Here is a 23,513-nt window from a genome sequence, read left to right on the forward strand (position 1 = left end):
TATGTCATTTTTCCAATAGCATTTGGTATCTTTAATTTGTATTTAGAATTAGAATTAGAATAAATGCCTCACAGGGCATACTGTCAGTGTAGTTTACAGGTTGGCCAGCCTTCTCCCTTGACTCAGGCTTCCTGCTCTGCTTTGGGTCACATTTGAAGCAGAGAGAAGTACTACAGCTGAGAAGACAATGTGAAAATGATGAAGTCATGAGTCTCAAATCCCTACCCTGATTATGTATTCATAACTCATACTAGAAATTGGAGGCAAAATAATATTTAAGGACTGGACTGAAAAGTTACAAATTCCCTTCTTTGCAATGACTAAATCGATCCAAACCCCACACTTTAGCTATGAAGGGCAATGAGATGTTTCTACATTAGCAATGGCCTGAGAAGCTATGAAAGATGCAGAGTAGCTTTTTGTGATAAGAGGTATGACAGGGGGTGTAACAACATTTTATATTGTTTTTTCTTCTGCTGCCACTTAATTGGAACATGCCATTCCCTTTCCAAGCACTCCTGACAAATCCATATGTTTCACTATAGGCACTTAAGAACTTATTCAGCGAATGAGAAAACACTCTTAACTGCTTTCTGGCATTATCTCTAGAGCTGATCCTTTGGGAAATCAACTTTTCTGTTTATAAAGCCACAAGTGAGGGGTAGTTTGCCAGCTAACACTAATGGCCTGGAGTCTGTTCTCTAAATCCAGTTTCACCCATCTCTAAAAGTGTGGGTGTGGTGACATAAGATTTGAGCTGACCCATCCCAAAGAGATGGATCATTTTCAACTTGGTTCACATCCATCACTCATTGCTGGTCATTTTATCCAAAGTTCAATATCAGTAGGCTGGTCAACGCTTTTCTAGCTCTGCTTTCTGGCTACAAGTGGTACAAACAATAGTACAGAAGTGATACTAGAAGTGCTACTTACCAACTGCTGCTAGACTAGAACTAAGAGCAAGGGAAACAGCAAGAGAGGGAGGCAAAACATATATCTAAAATATAATGCTTCTATTTCTGATAGACCCACTGCATATTCTTCAGAAAACAAGTTAATTTCTCTCCTAATTCTGTCTCTTTGTATTTAAATAACAATGGCCAGGACAGCTGACCCAAACTGATCAAAGGGATATTCCCTACCATGTGATGTCTGCTCAGCAATAAAAGCTAAGAAGGGGTGGGGAGGAGGGCAGTCATTATTGTGGCATTTGTCTTCTGGAGCAACCACTATGTATGCTGAAGCCCTGCTTCCCGGGAAGTTGCTGGACATCACCTGCTGATGGGAAATTCTTTTGTTTTCCTGTGCTTCTGTGCATGGCCTTTGCTTTTGCTTTATTAAACTGCTTTTCTCTCGACCTGTGAACGGTTTTTTTCCATCTTATTTTCTCCCCTTCCTGTCCTGCTGAGGAGGGGAGTGATAGAGCGGCTTGGTGGGCACCTGGTGTCCAGCCAAGGTCAACCCACCAGAGACCTGTAGCTGAATGGAAAGGAGCTTTAATTACTGCTATTCTGATAAAAGGCAATGGAAATAGACTATCTTCTACCAACCTTCTCACTTCTTTACATTTTATTATGGGCTGAATAATGTTTAAATTGTAATGAGTAAGTAAAGAGGTTGAGTATTAGGTTTTCTTCTCATACCCACAGATTACACTTAAAAATAACATAAGTTCAAATGTCTTATGGATGAACTTGCAAGAAAAAAAAGGGATCACAGGACAAGAAAAAATGATAGACTTGAAATCCATAGTCTCTCACCTCTTATTTCAGTAGCTGCTGTGCCATTTGACCATGCTGTCCACTTATTCCTGTGTTTGCCGATTTCCTGGACTTTACATATATAACGTCCTTGATCTGTTTGCTGGAGACTTAAAATAAGAAATTTGTACATAGTTCCATGTTTCTCCTTAAGAAGATGAAGTCTTTGCTTGTGGAAATGATGAGTATAATTTCCATAATACTGGACAGATCCAAACTTGGTCATTTTGATCATCAGATGCTCCTGGGTAGGTGATGCAGCGAAGACCCACCGCACAGCCAACAAATTGTCTGTCTTTCTCTTTTGAGAAATGTGGCAGTAAAGAGTAGCATTATCTCCCTCGAAGTATCGCACTGTTGGTCCAGGAGAGACTGTCACATTTAAAGCCTCACAAACATCTGTAAAGAAAAGAAAAGATGATGAGAATCCTCCATACTGGCACAACAGCACCATAATCTGCCCCAGTGTGCAAGCCCACAGCAGACAAACTGATCAAATCTGTTTAGTGTGCAGCAATTTAATGAGTTTGTATAACTTGAAATCATCTGCTCCTCTGTGAATATTAAAGGTGGTATGAGGCCCTCCTTCAGAGAGTCTGCTCTAGTATTCTTGCTGTTGCTAGTCAGTAATGCAGGGCTCATGTGGAGACCTTGCTGCCGTCATAGGATCAACTCCATGCAATCTTTCATCAGCCTGAACAAATGTTGATCTAAAACTCGCTTGGAGAAAGAGCCAAGAATGGCTTTTGGAAAGCTGTTCCATGACCAGCTCTTCTGACAACTTGCATCCTTCTTAGGGCTTCCAGGCTAAATCACAGAATCACAAAATATGCTGAGTTGGAAGGGACCCACAAGAATGGCTTCAATAGCCAGTTTGTGCCCATTTGTTCCTGTGCCAACTTTAAGTTGAAACAGTGTTTTCTTCTCTCAGCTTGCTTCCTGACTCTATATAGAAAGCAATTATCTGGTGTCTCAGCCTTCCTTCACTTTGTTGAGCTGAAGAAGCCAAGCTCTGTTAGTCTCTTCTAGTAAGCAGTGTCTTCATTTCCCTATTCACCTTAGCAGCCCTTCTCTGCATTGGTTACAGTTTAAATTTTGGGGTTGATTGTAATAATTTTAAATTTTTTAATGTAATTGACTGCAATTATAGTCAGTGTCTGGGAAGAAGTTTTCCAATGTCCTGTGGAATACTCACAGTATTTCTCAGATTTGACTGGGATATACCTTGCCTGCTACATCCTAGAATTATGTTGTACTTTTTCATGACACTTCTGCATGTGATTATATATCAGTTCATAAATAAATAGCATACTTGCATGTTTTCTCTTCTTTGTCATTTGCGGTTCAGTCTCTAATGTATCAAAGAAATTCTTACTAATCCTCAAGTACGTGACTTTGCTTTACTAACTTCTGCTCCATTCCTGTGTACTCCGTCCTCAGTTTTTCCTACGTGCTATCTTTGTCTTTTGCTGATTTGACAAGGTCACAGTTTCAACGTGCATGCTTCCATCTACTTCTTTTAGACATCATTTGTGCAAAACTTACATCATACTGTTCCACAGATGGTCACTGAAAGACCACTGAACCCCCTATATGCTACAGTTCCCCACGTCCTCTGTTTTAAGTAATATTCTCCTTGTCATAATTAAATGGTCATTTGAAACCTGGGCTAAATCTGTCAGATTAGTCCTTCTGACTACAGTTCAAGTTAATCTGACATTATTTGCATGATAAAATATGACATGAGATCATATTTGGACAAATGATTATTTCATTGTTCCATTAATTTCTGATTCTTGTCTTTAATGTTCTCCATCATGAACCTCACTTAGACCAATTGTTTGCTCTTGTTTTACTTCTAGCAACAGGTGAAGGTTGAAAGAAGTGTCCATAGCTGTTCATTAGAGGAAGATTTTCCTTTCCTGACCTAACCGATTTATACTGGACTGCTTTTCTGAGCCATGGGAATCAACACTCATTTTATTTCCTTCCTAATGTACAGCAAGAATGTCCTTATTAGTCATATCAGAGACTGATCTATTTTTGACCAATGGTGTATTGTGGCAATGTGTTCCCTACATGATTTGTAATGTGTAATCTACCAGTCTGAGCGCATCCACTAGAGAGAGAACCACATTTCAGCAGTGAGCAAGCACTCCCTGCAATGCACTCTGCAAAGCATGAAATGTCCTCCAAACTGTGAACATTAAGCTTCCTGTTATGTGAATACTGTACTGTACTCAAATACTGATGAGAATTTCAACTCTGAGAGAATGATATTTTCATTTTTGGACACTTTTCTAGCACATCAGCAAGCAACATTTTAACAAAGGGGATGTGCGTTTTGGCAGAAACTCTTGTCTGACATCAGCTCCTGAAACACAAACACATATTTATCTTCAAAATAAGCAAGTAAAGTATTTCCATTCTATTTCTGAAGGAGTGCTGGAGGCAGAGATACTGGTTTTATGGCCCCAGTGAAGCTGTGAAATGAAGCAGTGAATTGTATCACCTTACTTAAAGTAAATCCACTAAATTAAAGAAGTTATATTGCAACCGTTTGAGAACTCTCTGAAAATGAATAGTATAATAATTATTTTTGTGTCATTTCAATAGAAAGCTCTACTGAAGAGTGTGCATTTTCTAAGCAGACATTATTTTTTTATTTATGAAGGAGAAAACAAGTTGTATAAAGAATGGTTTAGGTTTTTTTTTAAAAATCTCTTTAGGAAACTACAGCTAAGCATGGCTGAGATTATTGACAAAATTATCTCTCCTTGATGTTTCTGTCTGCAGTTCATGCAAATGTCAAAGAAAGAGGTAATTTTGGATTGTAGAAAGCACACAAGTAGAACACAATGCTGAAATTTAAAATTAAGGTTGAATCCCACCAAAAACTTTCTAGGCATGAAACTTCCATTACTTCTCGCTGGAGTTACCTGACCTTAGTTCTTCACTGGTAGATGTGAAGCCCATAAATGGCTGCCTTTGCCATAAAAATAAGATTAAATTTTGAAGGTTGTACTGCTTAGTAAATAAGGAGTAAGTTTAGAATTTCAACACTTTTTGGAGTCCTTAGGCAATAAATGTTTAATAAATCATTTATAAAATTATGGTTTGGGGAAATGAAAAACACAGACTTTTTTCCACTGAAATTATGAACATGTCATGAAAACTGTAAAGAAAAACAATTATGTCATTTTCCTGACATGTGAACTTCTGGTTTGAAAAAGCTGGCTAGGAGTAATTGTGAAGTAGAGTCCCAAAATAAAAGGCAAAAGAATCACTGTTTAATTTGAAACTAGGTGGAACATAGTGCCAAAAAGTACCCAAGAGAAAATACAGAGGAAGTCAGATATAGTGATGATGGAAGCCTCTGCAAGAAGATAAAGCAGCATTGTATGTGGAGTCTCTGACCCCCTTCTAGCTGTTTACACTCATACAAACATCGGTATTTTATATCTAAGGCTTCTACTTTTCCTCTGGGGACATGCCTTTTTATAAGCACATATCAAATTTTGCATCCTTCATGTTGTCTGATCAGTGGGACCCCGTCTCCTTATCTTCCTTCTGTGGCTGCTATTGGTGCAGTTGCACAAGTGCAGCAATGGGGAGAGTTTTGGAAATCCCCTGATGCTTTTACCATGATATCAGCTCATGTTGAACAGGGTCAGGTGATGCTTTATATAAAACAGAAAAACAGTATCCATTTGACTTAATCCTCCCACTGCCACTGAAGCAGGAACAGTGGTGGATTTAGGAGGAAAGAGTTCATATACCTCTTATGTGGAAAGGAAAACCCTCTTCAGGACTCCCAGACACTAGTGGATATATTTCTCCTGTCTTTAGCAGGCACTAGATCAGTTTCAACATGAGGATTACCCTTGTAATGGGCTCCTTGCCAAAAACAGGAGACTTCTCCACAACTTGAGAGCAGGCTTGTGTGCCAACAGAGCACTGAATTTCTAGATTTCGGATTGCTGTTTCAAATGAGGAATTGCTGTTTTCCTTCTCCTGCCTTCCCAATATAGCATGATGTAGCTGCTCAGGTGGAGCTCACCACAAGAGTTTTAGTTTTGTTTCTGCTTGGAAAGGGAAACTATTTATAGAAAGGGGGAGGAGAGTGAGTCAAAGATTTGAGGATTCCTTTGCAGTGTGCTTAATCATCAAACATGTCTCTGCTTTTCTCAAGCAACTCACTTAGCTGCCCCCATCCCAACCTTTTAGCTGTTTGCTTCTTTGATACCCTCCACCTGCATGTCTCACTAGCCTGTGGGGAGTCAGGAAAGGTGACTGCTGACTAAGCTCTGTTTTAAAAAATCCTACTTCTGCTTAGACCGGTTCAATTCCAAGAATCAGCTAGGTCTGGACTTTGCTGTCTGCCATATCACATAGCAAAACATTTTCACAGCACTGTCAGGAGTACCAAACTATACTTCTAGCAGCCAGAAACTTGTTTATTCCAGGGCTATCCCCTCTGTCTGTGCTAGAACAGTGGCAAAGGCCTTACAGTCACTGCTCGGTCCTTACATGTGGTGAGGAGTTTCAGCACGGCTGTGTTTCTGTGGGACAACCCCAGTTACTTCAAGTAGAGATACGGGTGGAGTTGCTCCTGTGCACAGCTGTTCACAGTCCGGGTTTAGTGTTGTATATAGGCCACTCTTCCTTCCTCCATGGAGACCAACAGGCAGAATCTACAACCAACCCTTCAGGACTGGGAGGACTGATAGGTAGCTGGGGGACTAGAGAAGCATGCCACTGGGATGGTTACCTTCTGATCTCAAACTTGCATGACCACAAGCATATGGGATGGGTTTTATCTGTGTTGTAGTTTGTTCTAGGAAACTATGCTACTGTCAAAGCCTGCTTTATTTTGATTTCTCTACAATTAAAAAGAGCAGATGAGCCAGGAAGAAGTAAAGCTCTTTGTTTAAATAAAAATAATTAGGAGCTGGCTAGCAACAGCATCAAAAAGCAACCAGCTGTTTTCAGTTAACAGATCTGTCTTCAAGTTTCACAAGTCAGAGACTCCCCCTCTCAGAAAGCTTCTGCATTGACTAAAGATGGACTTGAACCAAACATCTGCCTCTACCATCTCCTGCCCTTTTGTGGTGAAGATTTACATTCAACTCTTTCATTAACCTTGAAGGACTAGGGCTTCCCCACCCCTCTAACCTCACTGCATCTAGAAGTTCAGATACAGACTGTGTCTGTTTTGCAGCTTCAGGACACACAAGCTGTCCAACGCACGTTTGGTTTTGGAGGCATAAAGGTCTTAAATGGAGGAGGCTTTTTACAAGTGGCCTACGGGTTGCATTTCCACCTGATGCCTATGGGATCAAGGCACCTGTGGAAAAAAACAACCTCAAACCTCCCTTTGTCTCGGCTTTGCCTGACACAGAAGACCGATGGCCGAGAACCCATCTCCATGAACGTCTGCATGGAAAAGGTTTTCTTTTCTAAAAAGGATCGGGTCGCTGTGCAGAAGCGCTGCTGCCGGGAGCCCGGGAAAGCAGCGACGGAGCGGGGTCGGGACCGGCGGAGGGCCACCCCTCCCGGCCGTGCTGCCGGGCTCCCCCGGTCCCGCTAAGCCCTTGTCCCGCCGCCCGAGCCCCAGCGCTGCCCCAGCGCCTCCCCGGTGCGGGCGGCGGGGGGATCTGGACCCGGACCCCGACCCGGAGCCGGACCGCGCTCCGCGGCGCGCAGGGGCGGCGGCGGCCCGAGGGGAGCCCCGGGGGCTCTCCGGGGGCCCAGGGGAGGCTGCCCCGTCCCGGGCCGGGGTTGCCGGGGCTGAGCGCCCGCCGATGAGCACCCGCGGTGCCGCTTACCTGGGGCCGGGGCCGTGGCCAGCAGGGCGGCCAGCGCCGTGGCCAGGAGGCGCATGGCCCGCGGGGCGCTGGGTCCGGTCCCGTCCCGTCCTGTCCCGTCCCGTCCCGTCCTGTCCCGTCCCGTCCCTCTCTGACAAGCTGCCTCCCTCTTCTCCTCCCGGGCCTCTCGCCTCTCCCCCGCCCGGTCCTCCCTTCTCCCCTTGCTTTTCATCTCCTCCCCTTTCTCCTCCTTTTTTTTTTTTTTTCCGCTTTCTTCCTTCTCTCTGTACTCCTTTATGCTTCCCACTGTCCTGCCCCCCATTCAACTCCCCCTCTTTTTCTCGCCTCCTTTCCCTGTCGTTTCTCTCCACCCCATGCCTGTGGGGTGGCACTAGGGCTAGACAGGGATGCTCCATCTCTAGCCTCCACGATCCCCCCCATGCAAAAGCACATTTTGCCCAAAAGACACGGATCTGCGTCGATGGGAAGCAGCAACTCCCTCCCTCCCGGAGCACAGAAAGCTTCTCTACGAGCAGGTGAGGCAGCCCAGTAGCTGGAGGCTGTGGGATACAGTGCTGGGACGGGAAGGCTGTTTTGGGCATCCTCTCAGCTTTCCTCGAGGTGTTGAAAATTTTGCAAGCCCTCATGTCGGTTCCACTCATCCCAGTCCTTAACTGGAATAGGACCACCATTCCCTCACTGTTTTAATTAATGCTGTCTCCCTGTCCGTAAGCTCTGTTGGTGGGAGCATGACCAGCAGGCATGAAGAAGAGTGCTGTAGAGCATTTAAGACACCTATGCCTGGACGTTGTGCTCAGGGCTCTGGTGTTTGCCCTGTGCTGTGACATCACATCTACTGACCACTGGTCTTTACTCTCTCTCTAAAGAAGTCTAAACAATTTGATATAGCACCTTAAGGTGCATCACCTCAAGGTTATTGTCCTTGTCTTGCCAAATGGTCCCACACTGCTAGGCCAGAAAGGACAAGGGAAGTTGTCACCTTGCAGCATTTCCCCTGTGATGCTTTTGAAGCGTTTATCACTTGACAGCCTACATGCCCAGAGACATGGATTTAATACTTTTACCAGCATGTATGATGGGTTAAGACTGATTATATATTAGGGTTGCATCAAGTGTGGATGATACAAACACTTTGGCATTCCTGCTTCCCTGGATAGGGCAATTAGTACGGATTTAGCTACTCCACCCCTCTTCTAGTAATCACTTAGGCAGGATAATACATGTCTGCTTTTAAGCATCACAGATAATTTAGCATGTGCTAAATCTGATCCTCATGAGACTGAACACTGCCTTTAAAATGTTACAATTTGTTTCCTCCAGGGACAGACTTTTGTGTCCACGCAGCAAAGACTCCTCACAAGAGAATGACAGGTCTGGATTATGCACAGAGCAACCAGTAGCTTTGAGGAAGCAGAAGGAGTTGTTAAAAGTTATACTGCCTGAGGAGCTAATTAAAAGTTATCGGTTTGAATCTACTCCTTTAATACAGCAAAGGGAAATCCTATCAAAGAAATCCTATTCGAAAACAGACATATTCACCAAAAAAAGTCTACCAGCAATTATTTAGTTTGATAGTCCTGATGGAAACTCCCTTTCAGGAAGTCTTGGACTGCTGATTGAGAGGAAACAGGGGATGACATTTTGCATACTCTTTTCCAAAGTATCTGCTACTTGCCATTGTTTGAGAAAAGATATTAGGCTGGATGGATGTTTTATTCCTTCTCATGTAATTCTGCTAGGCTCAGTCATGCCTCGCTCCATGTCTCTCATAAATGCCTTCAGTCTGCTAACCTCTTAATGGGGTGTACAAAATTCTGGTGTAAAGGTATCAGTAAGGGCTGCCTAAGCTCTCATGTGAGTGCCTAGACCCTACAGAGCTGAAAGATGCACTATGAGAATCAGTGTCAATGTTTGTTGTTTGTCAGTTACTGTTTGCACTAACAGTTCCTTTAATTGCATCAAGAACCCTAATGAGCTTCGGGACAGAGCTAGATCAATTAAATGGTGAGAAGGTTTCATATAATCTATTTGTCTATGATAGAAGATAAGAGTCAGAGGCATACCTGGACTTCTGAAATCTCTTATGCCTGACAGTTTACTGAAAACATATTCTTTCTGTTTTGCAGCTTGTGATCTCTGTACTTTTGACAGTTCCCTGTGTGTTCAGGGGTTTTGTGTAGAATTATTTTGTTTATTTCTCCCATTCTGAAAGTTCTTCAATAACATAAGAACATAAAAAGTCATTCTTATTCTCAAAGGGATATTTATTCTAAAGTTTCAAATGTACCTTTAAAAGTGGCTTGGGCTGAAAATCTTTTTGACTTTTCATTTCATAAATAAGCTCAGGTGAAGCTGCCCTTTTAGATTTTTCACCAAGGGAGAGATTTTCTTCGCACAGCTTGGAACAGGACTGTAAGCTGCTGTGCATAGGTCTTTGTTTTGTCACTAAAATGAACTGCTAGCAGCATTCATTAGGCAACCCAGTACCTAACATACCTAATAAATCTACATTTTGCCAATCTCTTGGAATATACTCATGAGCCAAACAGCACTAGGCGAGTGAGTTGTGGAGAAACATAGACTTTTGACCTCTCATCTTCCCAGATTCAATGCCGACTTGTTGGATGATTTTATGCAACAAGTGATTTTATGCAGAGGTTGTAACCTCTGTGCTGCAGATGGGTGATCTGTAACCTTCCTTTGTGCCTGGATTGGAAGGGTTTGCTAACGGAACTGGGGCAGCCAGCATCAAGGGTTGCAACTGCATGATTTGCATTACTTCACTATTAAAATCTTCCATCCCTTCCACCCACTTGTTGCAGCTGAGATATTTCTGCTTTTGTAAAATGTTTATTCAAGATTTTTCGTGCCTCTTACCTGACATCCTGACAGTTTTACCCATGTACCAAAAATCCCAAAGGCCAAATGAACATGCCTTTTTCTCCCACAGGCTGGGCGCACAGCTCTCTCTGTACACCAGTGCACCTCCCTTAGCTGCTCTGGAAGTACGCTGACGCACGCGAGCGGAGCCTCTGACCCGCAGGATATGGCTTTCTCAGCTCTGGTAGCACGTATGTGGCCTCATTTCCTGCTGAATGGGTCTGCTCTGACGAGGAAAGTGCCTAATCAGCACTCTGGTGCAGCTGACACAGCTCAGACTGACTGTTCGCTAGAGCCTGGAGCCCCTCGCTCCCCGGGGCAGTGTTATTGAAACCATCAGCCTCAGTCGCTCTGGGTGAGACCTGCTGTGCAAATCCCCTTTGCCTCTCTGCAAAGTCACATCTGTCAGGAGAGGTAACCACAGCCTCTTGGCTTTTGCTTCCTGTCCTCCCTCCCTGGCTATTCTTAACCTGCCTTCTTTCTTTGAAAGGCCTTACTTGCACCCTCAAATCTGCCTCCAGAATCTGCTGCAGGATTCCTGTGAGTGGAATTGTGTCTTTCCCTTACAGCAGCATTGCAGTGTGGCAGAGAGACACAGTGGCATCCACTGCAACTCACACAGGGCTGCTTTGGCTGCGCTCTAGCACTGGGAAAAAGGTCTTTGCAAGGCTGCAACTCTCGCCATGTGTTGATGGGCTGGGGTGGACCTGCTTTCATACCTGGGATGCTGTTAAGAAGAGTTATGCTTGTTCTGAGTGATGTATGGGAGTTTGCTACCCACCTGCAGCAGTAGACTGTGTCTCTGAACTTTTCATCTTTACTTGGACGGATCAGGGCAACTACAGCTTATCACCTTCCCACACCTCATCCAGGCAGCATGCAAAGATGCTACCTTGCCTGCCTGAAACTTGTAATTGGAGACATGAGTTATGACTGGGTCTTCTTCAGAATCCAGCAGCTGGTAGCTACCATGGCCCAAGGAATCCTAACTAAAAATTAATGTTTGCGATTAGAGATGAATAAGATCCAAACTGATTCATGTTGCCAAGCATGGAGGGTGTTTGGATCTGTATCCAAACTTTCCCATTCATTTAATGGGCCAAGTTACCTTTCAACTGTAACAGTCCAGAGCTTCTGAACAATATGGTTTAGGATTAAAAATTCTGTCCCTGTATTTTTCCATGGCTATTTTGTGGACTGACATGTCAGAAATACTGTTTTGTGGATCCAGCTCCATGTCAACAGGAAAAACACATGAGATCTGTCAAAATGTAAGCATCATGCTTTTTAGGTCTCTGAATGTCATGCAATGTTCACACCGTGTTTGGGGCTATGGTGCTATTGCCATTTGTTTCTGACTCACTGGCAAATTGCTGGATAGGGTGATGTTGTTAACTGCAGATTTCCTTTCCCCCAGTGTAAGGTGTCCTTCTTCCATTCTCTTTTTCTTTAAGGGTTATGAATGAATGATATATCTGTGTAGGACCTGAGGTTTTGTGGCTGTGGTGCAGCCATACTTTCATGAATAAGTGAAATCCTTATTATTGATGCTATATTCTATTTTTTGTTTTCTCTTTCTTCAAATGAGAGCACTTTTTTTTGTTCAGAAAACTTGCTTTTGTTACTACTTTTATGATTATGTTTGGGACTGCACAAAAGCATAGGGGATTTAGTGTGTTTTTCTTAGCTTTTGCTTCAAGTTTGGTTGTTCCAATTTTCAGGGTGCTGCTAATCCTGAAAAAATTGAGATTTGTAGATGTTTTGCAAGAGTATTTGGAGACTAACTTGCATAATTAGGTGTGTGTAAGAGTTGAAACCTTATTAAGTCTTGCTGCACATTATCATGTACAAAGACATAGCTTCAGCTTCATCTAGGGGTATATAGCAGTGTCATTTGAGGACCACTAAAAAGTCCATTGCTGTTCCAGTTCTCCAAAAATATTAAAATGTCACTTTTAGCTGGCCTTATTTCTGGCAGTAGGTGAGCAAATGTTATGCTAAGATGGATTTCTAAGGCCTTTCAGTGCATTAGTATGTTCTGGCTATGCATTCTCATTAGGCACCTGTCCCAGTTAAAACATTAATGACAGTATTTTGCTCAGCTACCCACTGTGAGCCTGCTGATCCCACTGTGCCCAGCTCAGAGAGGGCATGGACTGCAGAACCTCATGGTCAGTGAGAGTTGCCCTGACAATGCACGGTGCCATCACCTGTTTTGGCTTGCCTCCCTCCCCAGATAAGTATTGCAGCCAGGTTTGGGGAAGAACAAGTCTCTCCTGAAGACCACAGGGTTGTGGTTTGTCTGTGAAGTCTCCTGTTTCATGGAATTTGGTCTGTGCTTTCCACACAGCCTGTGCCAGCATCATATTTAAAACTTTGTATCCATAATTTGTCTCTGGATCTTCAGTCTAAGAGACTGACTAAGAATTACTCTGCTGAGACAAGGCAATGATCCCTCTAGCTCAGTGTCCTCTTTCTGACTGTGGTAGTTGGCAAATACTTAAGGACAGGGCAAACACTGTGTTCCCAGGAGACTTTTCCAGCTTCATATGGTTTGCAGCCTGCGCTGCCTCAGCAAGATGTATTTCAGAGCCTCACTGATCAGACCCACGTTATGTGCTCCTTTGTCACCTTGTTCTGGGCTAAAGAGACAGATGTTTGCCTGTGCATTCCTCCTTCGTGGACAGGGTGACTGCATGGCTCCCATGGTACTGGATGTGGCCCTTATAGGAATGAAGCTTGGTGGTTACAGAAGGAGAACCTTTTAAGGTGAAGCTTCTCATGAAACAGTCACTGCACCCACAGAGGGACACTCAGCTGCTGCTGTCAGCTGGTGGTACATGGCTCTTGGAAAGTCACACTACAAAAAGCAGTGAACTAAAATCAGAAGGTATAGTGTACTTGTCTCACATTTGTCGGGTTATGTTTGGATTTATTGTCTTAAGTTTTCAAACATCTCTTCAACAAATTTTCCAAATTAGCAAATTTAGTGTTGCTGTATCTTAAGAATAAAGGCTTCCACATAAATTCCTTTGACCTATGTGCTTCTGTTCAAACCAGAGATATTACAAGAAATGCACCCCTTGCCTGCACCTTGTATTCCTGATCTGCTCTTACCCAGTCACCTGGACTGAGAAAGACAGAGATAGTTTCTAAGCAGAGAAATTAATGATTCTGGAATGCAGGATTTCCATGAAGGTGAATTAAGGGGAGGATGTGGATGAGATATGAACCAAAACTTCTCAGGTATTGCTCCTAACTGATATTACATGCTTTATTCCCATGCATTAGTTATCCCTACATGTACAACTTGCCTTCTCCAAGAAGTCTGTTTGAAAAATTTACTGTGAAGCTTGTACTAACTCTGTTACTTAACAAGCAGAACCAAATTACTCTCTGCACTTTAAAAACTAAATTGCTAGCTCACCTTTGGAAAGAGCTGAAGTACACATCTGGAACACAACTACAAACTTGTAAAAACATATGCACCAACAGTGGGGATACATTGAAAAACTGGGCTTACTCAGTAAGGCCTGGGAAGTGTAATAAATCTCCAGATATTGTACGACTCTTGCAAAGAAAGGGAATAAACCATCTATGTCCACTGACATTAGAATGGGAAACTGCAGATCTGTACTGCAGGAAGCAAGATTAGATATTAAAAAGTGCTTTCTAATCATGAGGTTCGTTAAGAGCTGGAATAGGGAGGTGAGGGGCCCTCCTTATGAGGAGTTTAAAAATATAGATTAGACAAATATTTGTCAGAAATGGTCTAAGTGTACCAGGTCAGATTTTCAGCGGATGTTAGGCTAAATGAGATCTGAAGAGCTCTTCTAGCCTTGTTTTCTTTGAGACTGTTTTATGCTCTCTGTATATTGTCTCCCTTAGTAGAAATACTAAATCCTTGAACATGACACAGAAAAGACATTTAAGCTCTTCATATCCCAAGGAATAAGACATTTTATATCTGACCTATTTTGTCCTTCTCAGACATAGATAGCATCTTGCCCTCTTATCTCCATTTTCTACCATGTCTCCCAGGACTTTTTTCTGTTTCTGCTTTTCTTAAGCTTGGATAATAAATCCTATGACTCTGTACTTTGCATTTTTTAAAAAGTTCCATGCTGAAAACAAAGTACCCACACACATACAGCACAGAGTTTGTTGTCAGAAAAGCAGGGAATCCTTCCCTAACCTCAGGAATGTCCCTGGAAGATGTGCTTGCCTTTTGCTCTGTTGTCAGGAATGGTGTTGTTATACTTTGGCAGCTGCTAACTTTTAAATGGATTCTTTAAACTTAAAAATAGAAGTAAAAACCTACTGTTTCTTAAGGAATTCTTTCAGTAAAGATCTTTACCAGAGACAGTTTAATCAGGAAACTTTGGTTAACTTTTGTATGCTGTATGCGTTTGAGTAGTGGCTGAACTTTGACCTCTGAGCTTCAGGAGGAGTTATGGATAAGACAAGTTCTTATGTTTCCTGCAGAGCGGTGAAATAATGAACAAATATATATCCAGCAGGTCTGTGAACTGCTTAAAAAGTTACCTCACTTGTGTTTCTAAGATGATCTCTCTGACGAATTTTTGTCCCAACTTTGAATAACAAACTATATGACTTTCATGTTCTTCAAATATTGAGTATTTTAGAAAAGATTATCTTTCATGTTGTAGATGACGACATGTGTGCCTCAGTAATGCACTTAAGTGAAAAATAGGCTGATACTATAGCAACTTAAAGGCACCTCTTTCATGCAGCTGTCAGGTACTGCATATTGTGTTCTTCATCTTCTTTCCTTTAAAGGTAAAAATAAGGAGTGAAAGAAGTGCTTTATCTGTTCTTTTTTGAAGTACAGAAGTTCAGGTACCATTTATTAAATGATTATTTGCAAAGAATATGAAAGAAGCCACATCTCACATGCTGTACATACCATATGCTTGGGTGGATCCCTTAACCAAACACAGACATTTTTCTTAGCAGTGTTGTGGCCATGTGGATAAGATGTAGGGTTGCCGTATCACCAAATCAGCTGGAATTTCTTCTGTCTGAAAATTTGCCTTGTATAAACTCTCAAATATGCACTACTTGTTAAAAAGAAAAAAAAAAGGATCTAATCTTTTTTTTCCCCTTCATTCTTCTCCTTAAATGAGAAGGTAATAGACAAAATTCCTTGTTTATCTCCTAAAGCAGGGAGAAGACAACTGCTTCAACAGCAGGCCTTAGAGAGGCACCAAATTATTTGCATTGTTTGATGAAAGAGGAGAGGTCCTGACCCATTAAAAATTAGTGATTTTGATGTGGTGAAGTAGCAGCCAGATCCCTTTTGACTGTGTCCTGTCTGATTTATTGGCTCCATGGCTACGTGGAACAATAGTCTGTGCAGGGCAGCAGGGACGTGGGCAGAATTACAAGTGAGCATCCATCAAATTCCTCTGTGCAACACTAAAAGGGTTTTTTCCTCTGCACTTTCTAAATGACAGAAAACCTGTGTAAATTATTCTCTATGGCTTGGGCTAGGCAGCTTTGAACTTACGATTGTACCCTGGAAACATGAAAAAATATTTTTCTCAGCAATGAAGGTATTAAAAGTTTACTGCGTTGATATTGTCAGATGTTGGCAAAGCTACATGGCCTAGTTTGTTTGTTTGTTTGTTTGTTTTAAACTCTTTGTGAAGAGCCCATGCATAGAATATTTCTACTCTGATGGTTAAAGTCTGTCAAAAGTTATTAACAGTAGGAGGGGGGTTTCTGATGGGGATTGCTGATGAACACTGCCAATAAGCAGTGGCTGAGTGCAATGGCAGATGGGCTACAGCAACATGAACATTATAATGGAACATTTTAAAAAAGGTCAGATATTAAAAACTGAGGAAATTGCCAGCAAAGGTTACAGGAGCAATGCTGGGAGCAGCATCAGAGGTGACACAAGACAGCTTATACCAACAGGCCAAGTATCCTTCATGTCTCTGCTGAATCTCAGTAGCTGCAGCAGGTTGAGGGCTTTTCCTGTGACTTAGGGATGTGTTGCAAGCAGATAGGAAAGATGGGTGTCATATACTTATTTTCCACCATGGTGATATACATCCTTGAGAAGGTGGTCCATGACTGCTTCATCCACTTCTTATTTTTGGGATCTGGTAGGAGAAAATGGAAAAGGGGGATGGGGTTGTCAGAAGCTGAAACACACAAGACTAAGATGTATCACTTTTAGGTGAAGCACTTCAGGTTCTCAAAAAAATCATTTCTTGGTCAGGGCTAGGATCACTCCAGAGGCATAGTCAGTAGCTCTGTGTTGCATTTTATGGTTCTGCAGGATAATATATAGAAAAACAACACAATTTTATAAAATGTGTGTTGTCCAGAGCAGACACTGCCAAAAGCCTTCCAGTTGGGAGTTACTGTTGAAGGGTGTCCCATGCTTGAGGTTGACTTCACCAGGCTAATGATGGGCTCAAAGGTTTGTGTGTGCTTGAGTGGCTGTGGAGAGACAGAAATGGAAAGGAGGAGGATTCAGCTCCTTCTCTAGGACTCACAATAGATACTGTGCTGATCTTTTAGGGAAATCTGTATCTGAACCTAAGTAACCTCCAAAGTTTAATAAGATGGGTGAGTGAAGCATCAAAATTCTGCTTGAATTGCACATAAGGTGTATTAGTATATTGTTAGATGCCTGCTGCTGATTCTGTTCTTGAAGTCTGATTTTTTTTTGTTATACAGACTTCTCAATGCAAAGGCAGTCAACGATTTGAGTGAAAAGAAAAGCTAGCCATAAAGTAAATTACCACAGTGTTAAATAACCATAATATGAACCATAATATGCATGGCATATGCAAGTAATTTTTTAAAAAAGGAGTACTAGAACATTACTCCAAAGAAAAAAAGATTGTAAAGAAAAAAAGGAAGCAGGATACTATCTTTTAAAAGTAATAGCACACAATGCAGGCTCCAAAATGTTCCATAATTGTTTGTGGTATAGCCTCAGGGTACGGAAATATTATCATTAAAAAGAAGTAATTTGAGTGAAGCTGAAGATCATAACATTCCACTTACCCATTGGAAATTCATACCATCAAAACACAGGTTTCCGATAATACCCAGAGACTTTCTCTGCTTCTTTTGATCTGTTTGCATGTAACAAATATACTTTCCTTCTCTGACACTGAACTTAGGAAACTAAATAAAATCCAAACTATACTTAAAGCACTGACTCACAGAAAACATTATGATTACATGAATGTCAAAGACATATGTTATATTAGTCATTATAATTAAAATAATACACACATCTGTTTTACAATGAAATGTGAGTAATGTGTCACTAATTACTACCATCTGTAGTTCTTTCTAGCTATGATATTTCCATTTTTAAATGCTGTACATTCTGTGGATTAATAAAATGTGCAAAAGCAGATTTATAGTTTAAATTTAAGAATTATAGTACTCTGAGCCATACTTTGATTTTACTTATATCAGTATTTGTCATCAGGGACTTCCTGGCTTTCCATGAATTGTCTTTTTTTGTACTCTACAGCAATCAGAGTAGATGCTAAACAACTAGACTGATATTTCTTCCCTGCCTTCCCAGAGAAATGTGTCTAAGTTTGCCCCCTCTTTACAAGGGTAGCTTTCCTGGGGGCCTGTGTTTTGGAGTAATCATGTCCTTTCAGTGCCATTCAGCACTCTTTGAGAACTTCCCAATTTCCCAAAAGTGTCCCTAAAGCCTTCTTTAGTTGTTTTGGTCACTCCTTCTCTGATGAGTTTACTGTCTTGATCAGACTTACAATGTTAAGATCAGCTATAAGATTTTTCTTCTTCGCTAAGTCTTAGAAAATTGTCTCGTTTCCAGTTTGTTAACTGTCCATACATCTAATTCTTATAGTTCTTTAATGAGCTTTGCCTTTGACCTATTTTATCCACAGTGTAGTTCCAATATGACTGTTCCAGGCATTGCATTGACTTGCGCATCAGAAGCAAAATTATTAAGCAGCCCACAGCAGCCAAATCATGTTTTTCAGCCGTGCTGTCCAGACATCTCCAGAAGCAGCAGTGTTGGTATTATCATCATTGAACTTGCCAGGCCTTCTTTGCCATCTTGCCAAGAATCGTGGCTCCAGCATAGTCTTAAACTCTGGGCATGGTTTTGGCTTGTCTGCCGAGTCATGTTGGTTTAGACTCTGAACACCATGGGCGGGTCCTGTCTGTATTTCTTTACTTATGGTGGTTTTTCATGCTATCATGGCCACAGTATCAGAGCAGCCTGCATACTCTAAGCTTCAGTTAAGTCTGGGTGACTTCCTTTGCTTGTCAGATTCCAGATGTTTTGCCAGAGTTTATTTCTAGGTCTTTCACGAGCCTGTCTCTGACTTCTCTGTGTGTGTGTGTCTTCATGCCAATGAAGAACTATCAAGGGTAGTCAACCACCATCCTCCCCAACCCCTTTTCTCTCCAGAAAAAAGTGTTCATCTCTCAAGTCCTAGATCTGTTACAAACTCTTTTAAGACTTTCCATTGCCCCTGCATTAAAAAATCTTGTTCCATTTTTGCACAGAATGCAGTCCTCCTTAAGTTTCTGCAATCCATTTTCATAGTGAGCCTCTTGGCTGTCTTAATTAAAAACTAATAAAAACTTCAAGCAATTGTGAACTTTTATCAGAAATAAATTGACTTTCTGCCCAATATCCTTCTAATAGCATTCATTGTTTGTAACTGCAGAAACTGTGCAGGTCTTCTCTAAAATTTTTTTTCACTAGTAGGGAGTTTACCCCCTCCTTTATTCATTCCTTCAGAATAGTTTGATTTTCCCTGATACTGTACTTTGTCCTGAGATAACGCCAAGTCTGTGAGCCTGACAGACTGTAAATGTGATATCTGAATGTGTCAGCATTGTTCTGCGTGGAACTCCATCAAACTGAACATTTCCTTCTACATGTCTTATACCAGTAGTTTTTAAAGGCACAGCTCCACACATGCTGTGAACACTCTTTTTTCCCCAGCACATTTACCTTTCCACCCCTCATTTTTATGCCCTGCAATGGCATTGTGGAGGAGGAAAATTAAAAGAGCTTAATGTACCCTACAGCCCAGGACTATGAATTCATCCCAATTGCTTGCAGAGTGTTAATGGACACTGTGCAGACCAAAAAGGGACAGGGGGAATCTGTCCCAATAGTTTTTAAAGCTTCACCTCTGTTGCTAATATCACCTCTGAGAGCTAATGAAATAGTTTTCAGACGTGGGTCTGGTCTCTGCTAATGCTCATGCTTGCGGGCATACAAGTAGTATTGCATGCTCCGATGGGAAGTTTACTTGGGCAAAATTCCCACTGAGGTCAGTTGGGCTTTGTCCAGAGCAATCCTTGCCTAATAAATCCCTTAATGGTAGTAATCACTGAGTTTGGGGATGTAGTTAAACATAGGAATATTTTAAATTAAAAAATACACGGGCTGAACTCTTCTCCTGTCTGCACTGCTCTTTCCTGCAGTAATTCTATCAAGTTACTCCCAGTCTTTGTTGATGCACAGCTGAGTGCAGAATCAAGCCTCCTGTTACCACTTGAAATAACTTATGAAAAAACCTCAATTATATACAATTTCTTTCAAATATGAATTTATGGCTTTAAACTAGTGAACGGCATGGCAACTAATGAGACCTGAAGTGTCTGAACCATAAAATAAAATTAAAGAAAGTTCTTATTTTTCCCTAAAAATGATGGCAGAGTGGTTACAACATCTGGCTTTTTGACAGAGGTATAAGCTCCCTTGTCATGCTAGCTATGACTCTTTTCAAGACAGGTAGAGAATCAGATTGTGCTGGTTTGAGGCTTTTCTTGTTCAACTCACCTCTAAGTGGGCACCAGTCATTCCAGCTGATAGTCAAAAGGGCTGAGATAAAAGGCTGGTGACAACAACCTTTATGTTTTTTAAATATGATTTACCACAGAGTTGGCATATATTGGCTGTGCCAGTCTGATGGGCTGAGCTGCCTTGTAAGTTGTGACCATTTTCCTACTACTTCTGCTGAGAGATGTGTATTTCAAGTGTAAGCAGATATGTCTTGTGAGAAGCAGAACTAATGAAGTCAGCTTCCCAACAGAGTTGGTTATATGCTTGTTTGATATTAGCTAAATAAGGCTATGGCTATTATAAGGTGTCAGGTAATCTCTAAAGAGAGATCTAGAAAAGTTCTCAGTCTTGGGAAAAGCTTCAAATGTCAGGTAATCTCTAAAGAGAGATCTAGAAAAGTTCTCAGTCTTGGGAAAAGCTTCAAATGGGGTATGGTGTCCTCTTAAGCACAGGGATCCACACTTTAGAAAGCACTAGTAAGGTCTTTTTCTAGCTGCTTGCCTTCATGAAGCAAACTGGAATGTAAATGTCTTGAAGACTCTTGCCATTCTGTCAAGTTCTGGTACAAACTGGCAAATCTATCGAAATGGTGGGAGGAGGCTGCCCTGGCCTGAGCTCCAAAATTCTCTGAAAGAAAAGATTTTCCAAATCATAGCACTTTTTGGTGGATGCATGCTCTCAGACATGAACTCCAAAAGGATTTGCCATGAGCAGGTTACTACTTGGTATACGAGCACATACCCTGAGTTCAGTTGTTCCAGCAACCAGTTGTGATGCTCTGAGTCCATGCTACAGCCAGGCTGCAGCCAGCAGTGTGCAGGGATTAGTCTGCTTTAACTGACTCTTCACTTTCAGCTTAGGCAAAGTCTGTATAACCCTGCTATGGTAAAGCAATTAACTTTGCTTTAAAATTGGGTCTGCTTCTTTTCTTATGCCTTTTGGCATCCATACAATTCATTTGCTTTGATTTTCTCTTAATTTTTCCCCAGCACAAAAGAGGTTGATTTTTACCCTTGATATGAAGTTGCATTGACTTCTTTAATGCCACTACATTAGTATCATTTGGCAATGTCCAAAAGGACTAAAAGGCCTGTTTCCAGAATGAAATAAAGAAGAAATTCTCATCAGAGAGATCACAGTCAGGTACTACTGTTAGATACTGTGATTTTCACAGAAAGTTGCAGTATAGAAAACAGGAACTTTGAGAACAGTGAGGAGACTTAAATCCATATATTTCTGTAGTGTGTAGAAATTCTGCACATAAATATGTAAATATTTATCTTTCTCACTGCATTCTTGGAGTTCTTACCCAAGTCAGAGAAAGCCTCCTATTCTTCAGAGTCCTTAAGCATGTGCTTAATTCATAGAAGAAGGAATTTTAAGGAGAATTTCTGTGGAGCTCTGTGTACTTCCTATCAGCTGCTTCCATGTGGGAATCAACCATTTATGTATACAGTTCTTGACTCTGGGGCAATTAAAATCTCAGCCATAATGTTATATTAACACAGAATTTGGTGTGCCTAATGACATATTAAATCTTCCTAAATTATAGCTAAATTACAAAAAGGACTAATTTACCAAAACCAGTTAATAAATGTTTAGAAAAGGAAGATAATTGAATTATCCCTTGTTTGTCAGAGACAGATAATCTCCTTGTGAGAAATCTCATTTTTTCTGAAGCATGATTAATTGGCCTGACGAGTCAGAGATTATGACAAATTATGCAGGAGAAGATAATACATAAGTCAGAAGGAAGACTTGGGAGCAGAGAACTAGCAGCTGTTATTTGGTTTGGGGCTTGGTACCACTTCTGGATTCCACCTGACCCTTGTGTGGTTTCTTTGCTGCTGCTGCTGCTGGAGATGAGCCATGCTGCTGTCACAGACACCCTTTGCTTCTTTCCCCAGCATGCTCAAAGCCTCAGCCCGACTCAGGTCAATAATATCACCTCCCCAAGGAAGATGCCTGAAAAACCACGTGCTTCTAGGTCAATGACTGGTTTCTACTGAATAATCAAGGGCATGAGATGAATTTTTTATTTTTCCTTAGTCATGATAGAAAGGCATTTATGACTCACACAGAAGGTCCAGTCACAGCTTCATCTTGTTACCATTAAACTCAATGGAGAAACTAAACTCTGTTGTGCTTGTGCTTGACTCCGAATGCAGTTTGTCTAAGCCCCTCAACGTGGTGCACATAAAGGGCTACATTGCACAGATCTGCGCTCCTTGCCCTAAAGGGAAGTGCATGTTTCTGGGCCATAGTGCTGTTGGTGCTCCAGCTTCAAGCTCCAACAATAAGCAGAGACGAGCCAAGGGTGGGATGCATGGTGGTGCACCCAGTGCAGACTACGTCAGGGCACAGACTGGGGATGAGGCTGGTACTGAGGTGCCAAATAAGGTCTTTTTCTCTTTGAAAAATTTGATCCTAATGATTGAATTCTTTGTACAATGTTGACTGCTTTCATCATCTATTTTGAAAAGCCTGTCAGGTGTTAGAACTGAATCAAAAGTTTATTGGTCATATTAATGTTACATCATGTGGGTTTGAGAAAAAATTTCCATTTGCACCCTCTTGTATGTGTGTATCATGCTGTAATAGGAACTAGATTTGACTTATTGTCTCAAGAACATTATTTGGAAAATCTTATTAATTATATCTGAATTATTTATTAATGTGCTGCATTGGTATATGGGTGATAGTGTTCAGGGATTGTAGGAATGATTGTGGGAATCATTTCTATGCAGAGGATACGGGACTGAGGCAGCGATCATATTGGGTCAGTGTAAGAGAGGTCTCAATATCGTGGGGGGAAGGGAACAGAGATGGGTAAACTCGTTGGTATTGACACTGCCTAGTAGTGGGATATACACAATCTTTACATTTATATGCCAATGCATGCTTTTCATTTACACCTATAACTCACCTCTGCCAGTCTCTAGTGGAATTCATTTGCACACATGAGTTCCCAGCAATATTTAGGGGGCTTTTCCTGCATTTCATTTTGGGGTAATTTTGAGAGGAAATGCAGGGCTAGGCTTTTGTCCTTTGTAAGCCAGGAAAGGAACTTCTTGGATTTGGTGTGTGTCACAGGGAAGGAACTGCCACTCCAGTAACAAGTAGGTATGGGCCTGTTGTTTTACTGAGCTTGTATTTGTAACTCAGAGAATTCAAAAATCCATAAGCATATATTCTTGACAGTTAAGA

The 23,513-nt window shown here is 41.5% G+C and overlaps 2 protein-coding genes across 4 annotated transcripts in view; one reads left to right on the forward strand and one right to left on the reverse strand.

Annotated features, from left to right (window-relative positions):
• Nucleotides 1–7,702, reverse strand: part of VSTM4 (V-set and transmembrane domain containing 4) — a 34,988-nt gene extending 27,286 nt beyond the window's left edge. For both annotated transcript variants that reach the window (XM_027718347.2, XM_039380232.1), the window contains exons 1-2: nt 7,589–7,702; nt 1,761–2,159 (exon numbers count right to left, since the gene is read on the reverse strand). In XM_027718347.2, coding sequence (XP_027574148.1) covers nt 1,761–2,159; nt 7,589–7,643 — 454 coding nt within the window. In that variant the 5' untranslated portion in view covers nt 7,644–7,702. The remainder of the gene's footprint in view (nt 1–1,760; nt 2,160–7,588) is intronic.
• A 229-nt stretch (nt 7,703–7,931) lies between these two features.
• CUNH10orf71 (chromosome unknown C10orf71 homolog) overlaps nt 7,932–23,513 on the forward strand; it is an 87,116-nt gene continuing 71,534 nt past the window's right edge. The window contains exon 1 of one of the 2 annotated variants that reach the window (XM_039380249.1): nt 7,932–8,103. The gene's annotated coding sequence lies outside the window, so the exon portion shown is untranslated. Of the gene's footprint in view, nt 8,104–10,827; nt 10,883–23,513 lie in introns of those variants that run through there. The other variant, XM_039380250.1, reaches the window with a different exon arrangement.

Source organism: Pipra filicauda, unplaced genomic scaffold (assembly GCF_003945595.2).
Source record: "Pipra filicauda isolate LSUMZ 115617 unplaced genomic scaffold, ASM394559v2 scaffold190_size1978887_pilon, whole genome shotgun sequence".
Taxonomy (NCBI): Eukaryota; Metazoa; Chordata; class Aves; order Passeriformes; family Pipridae; genus Pipra; species Pipra filicauda.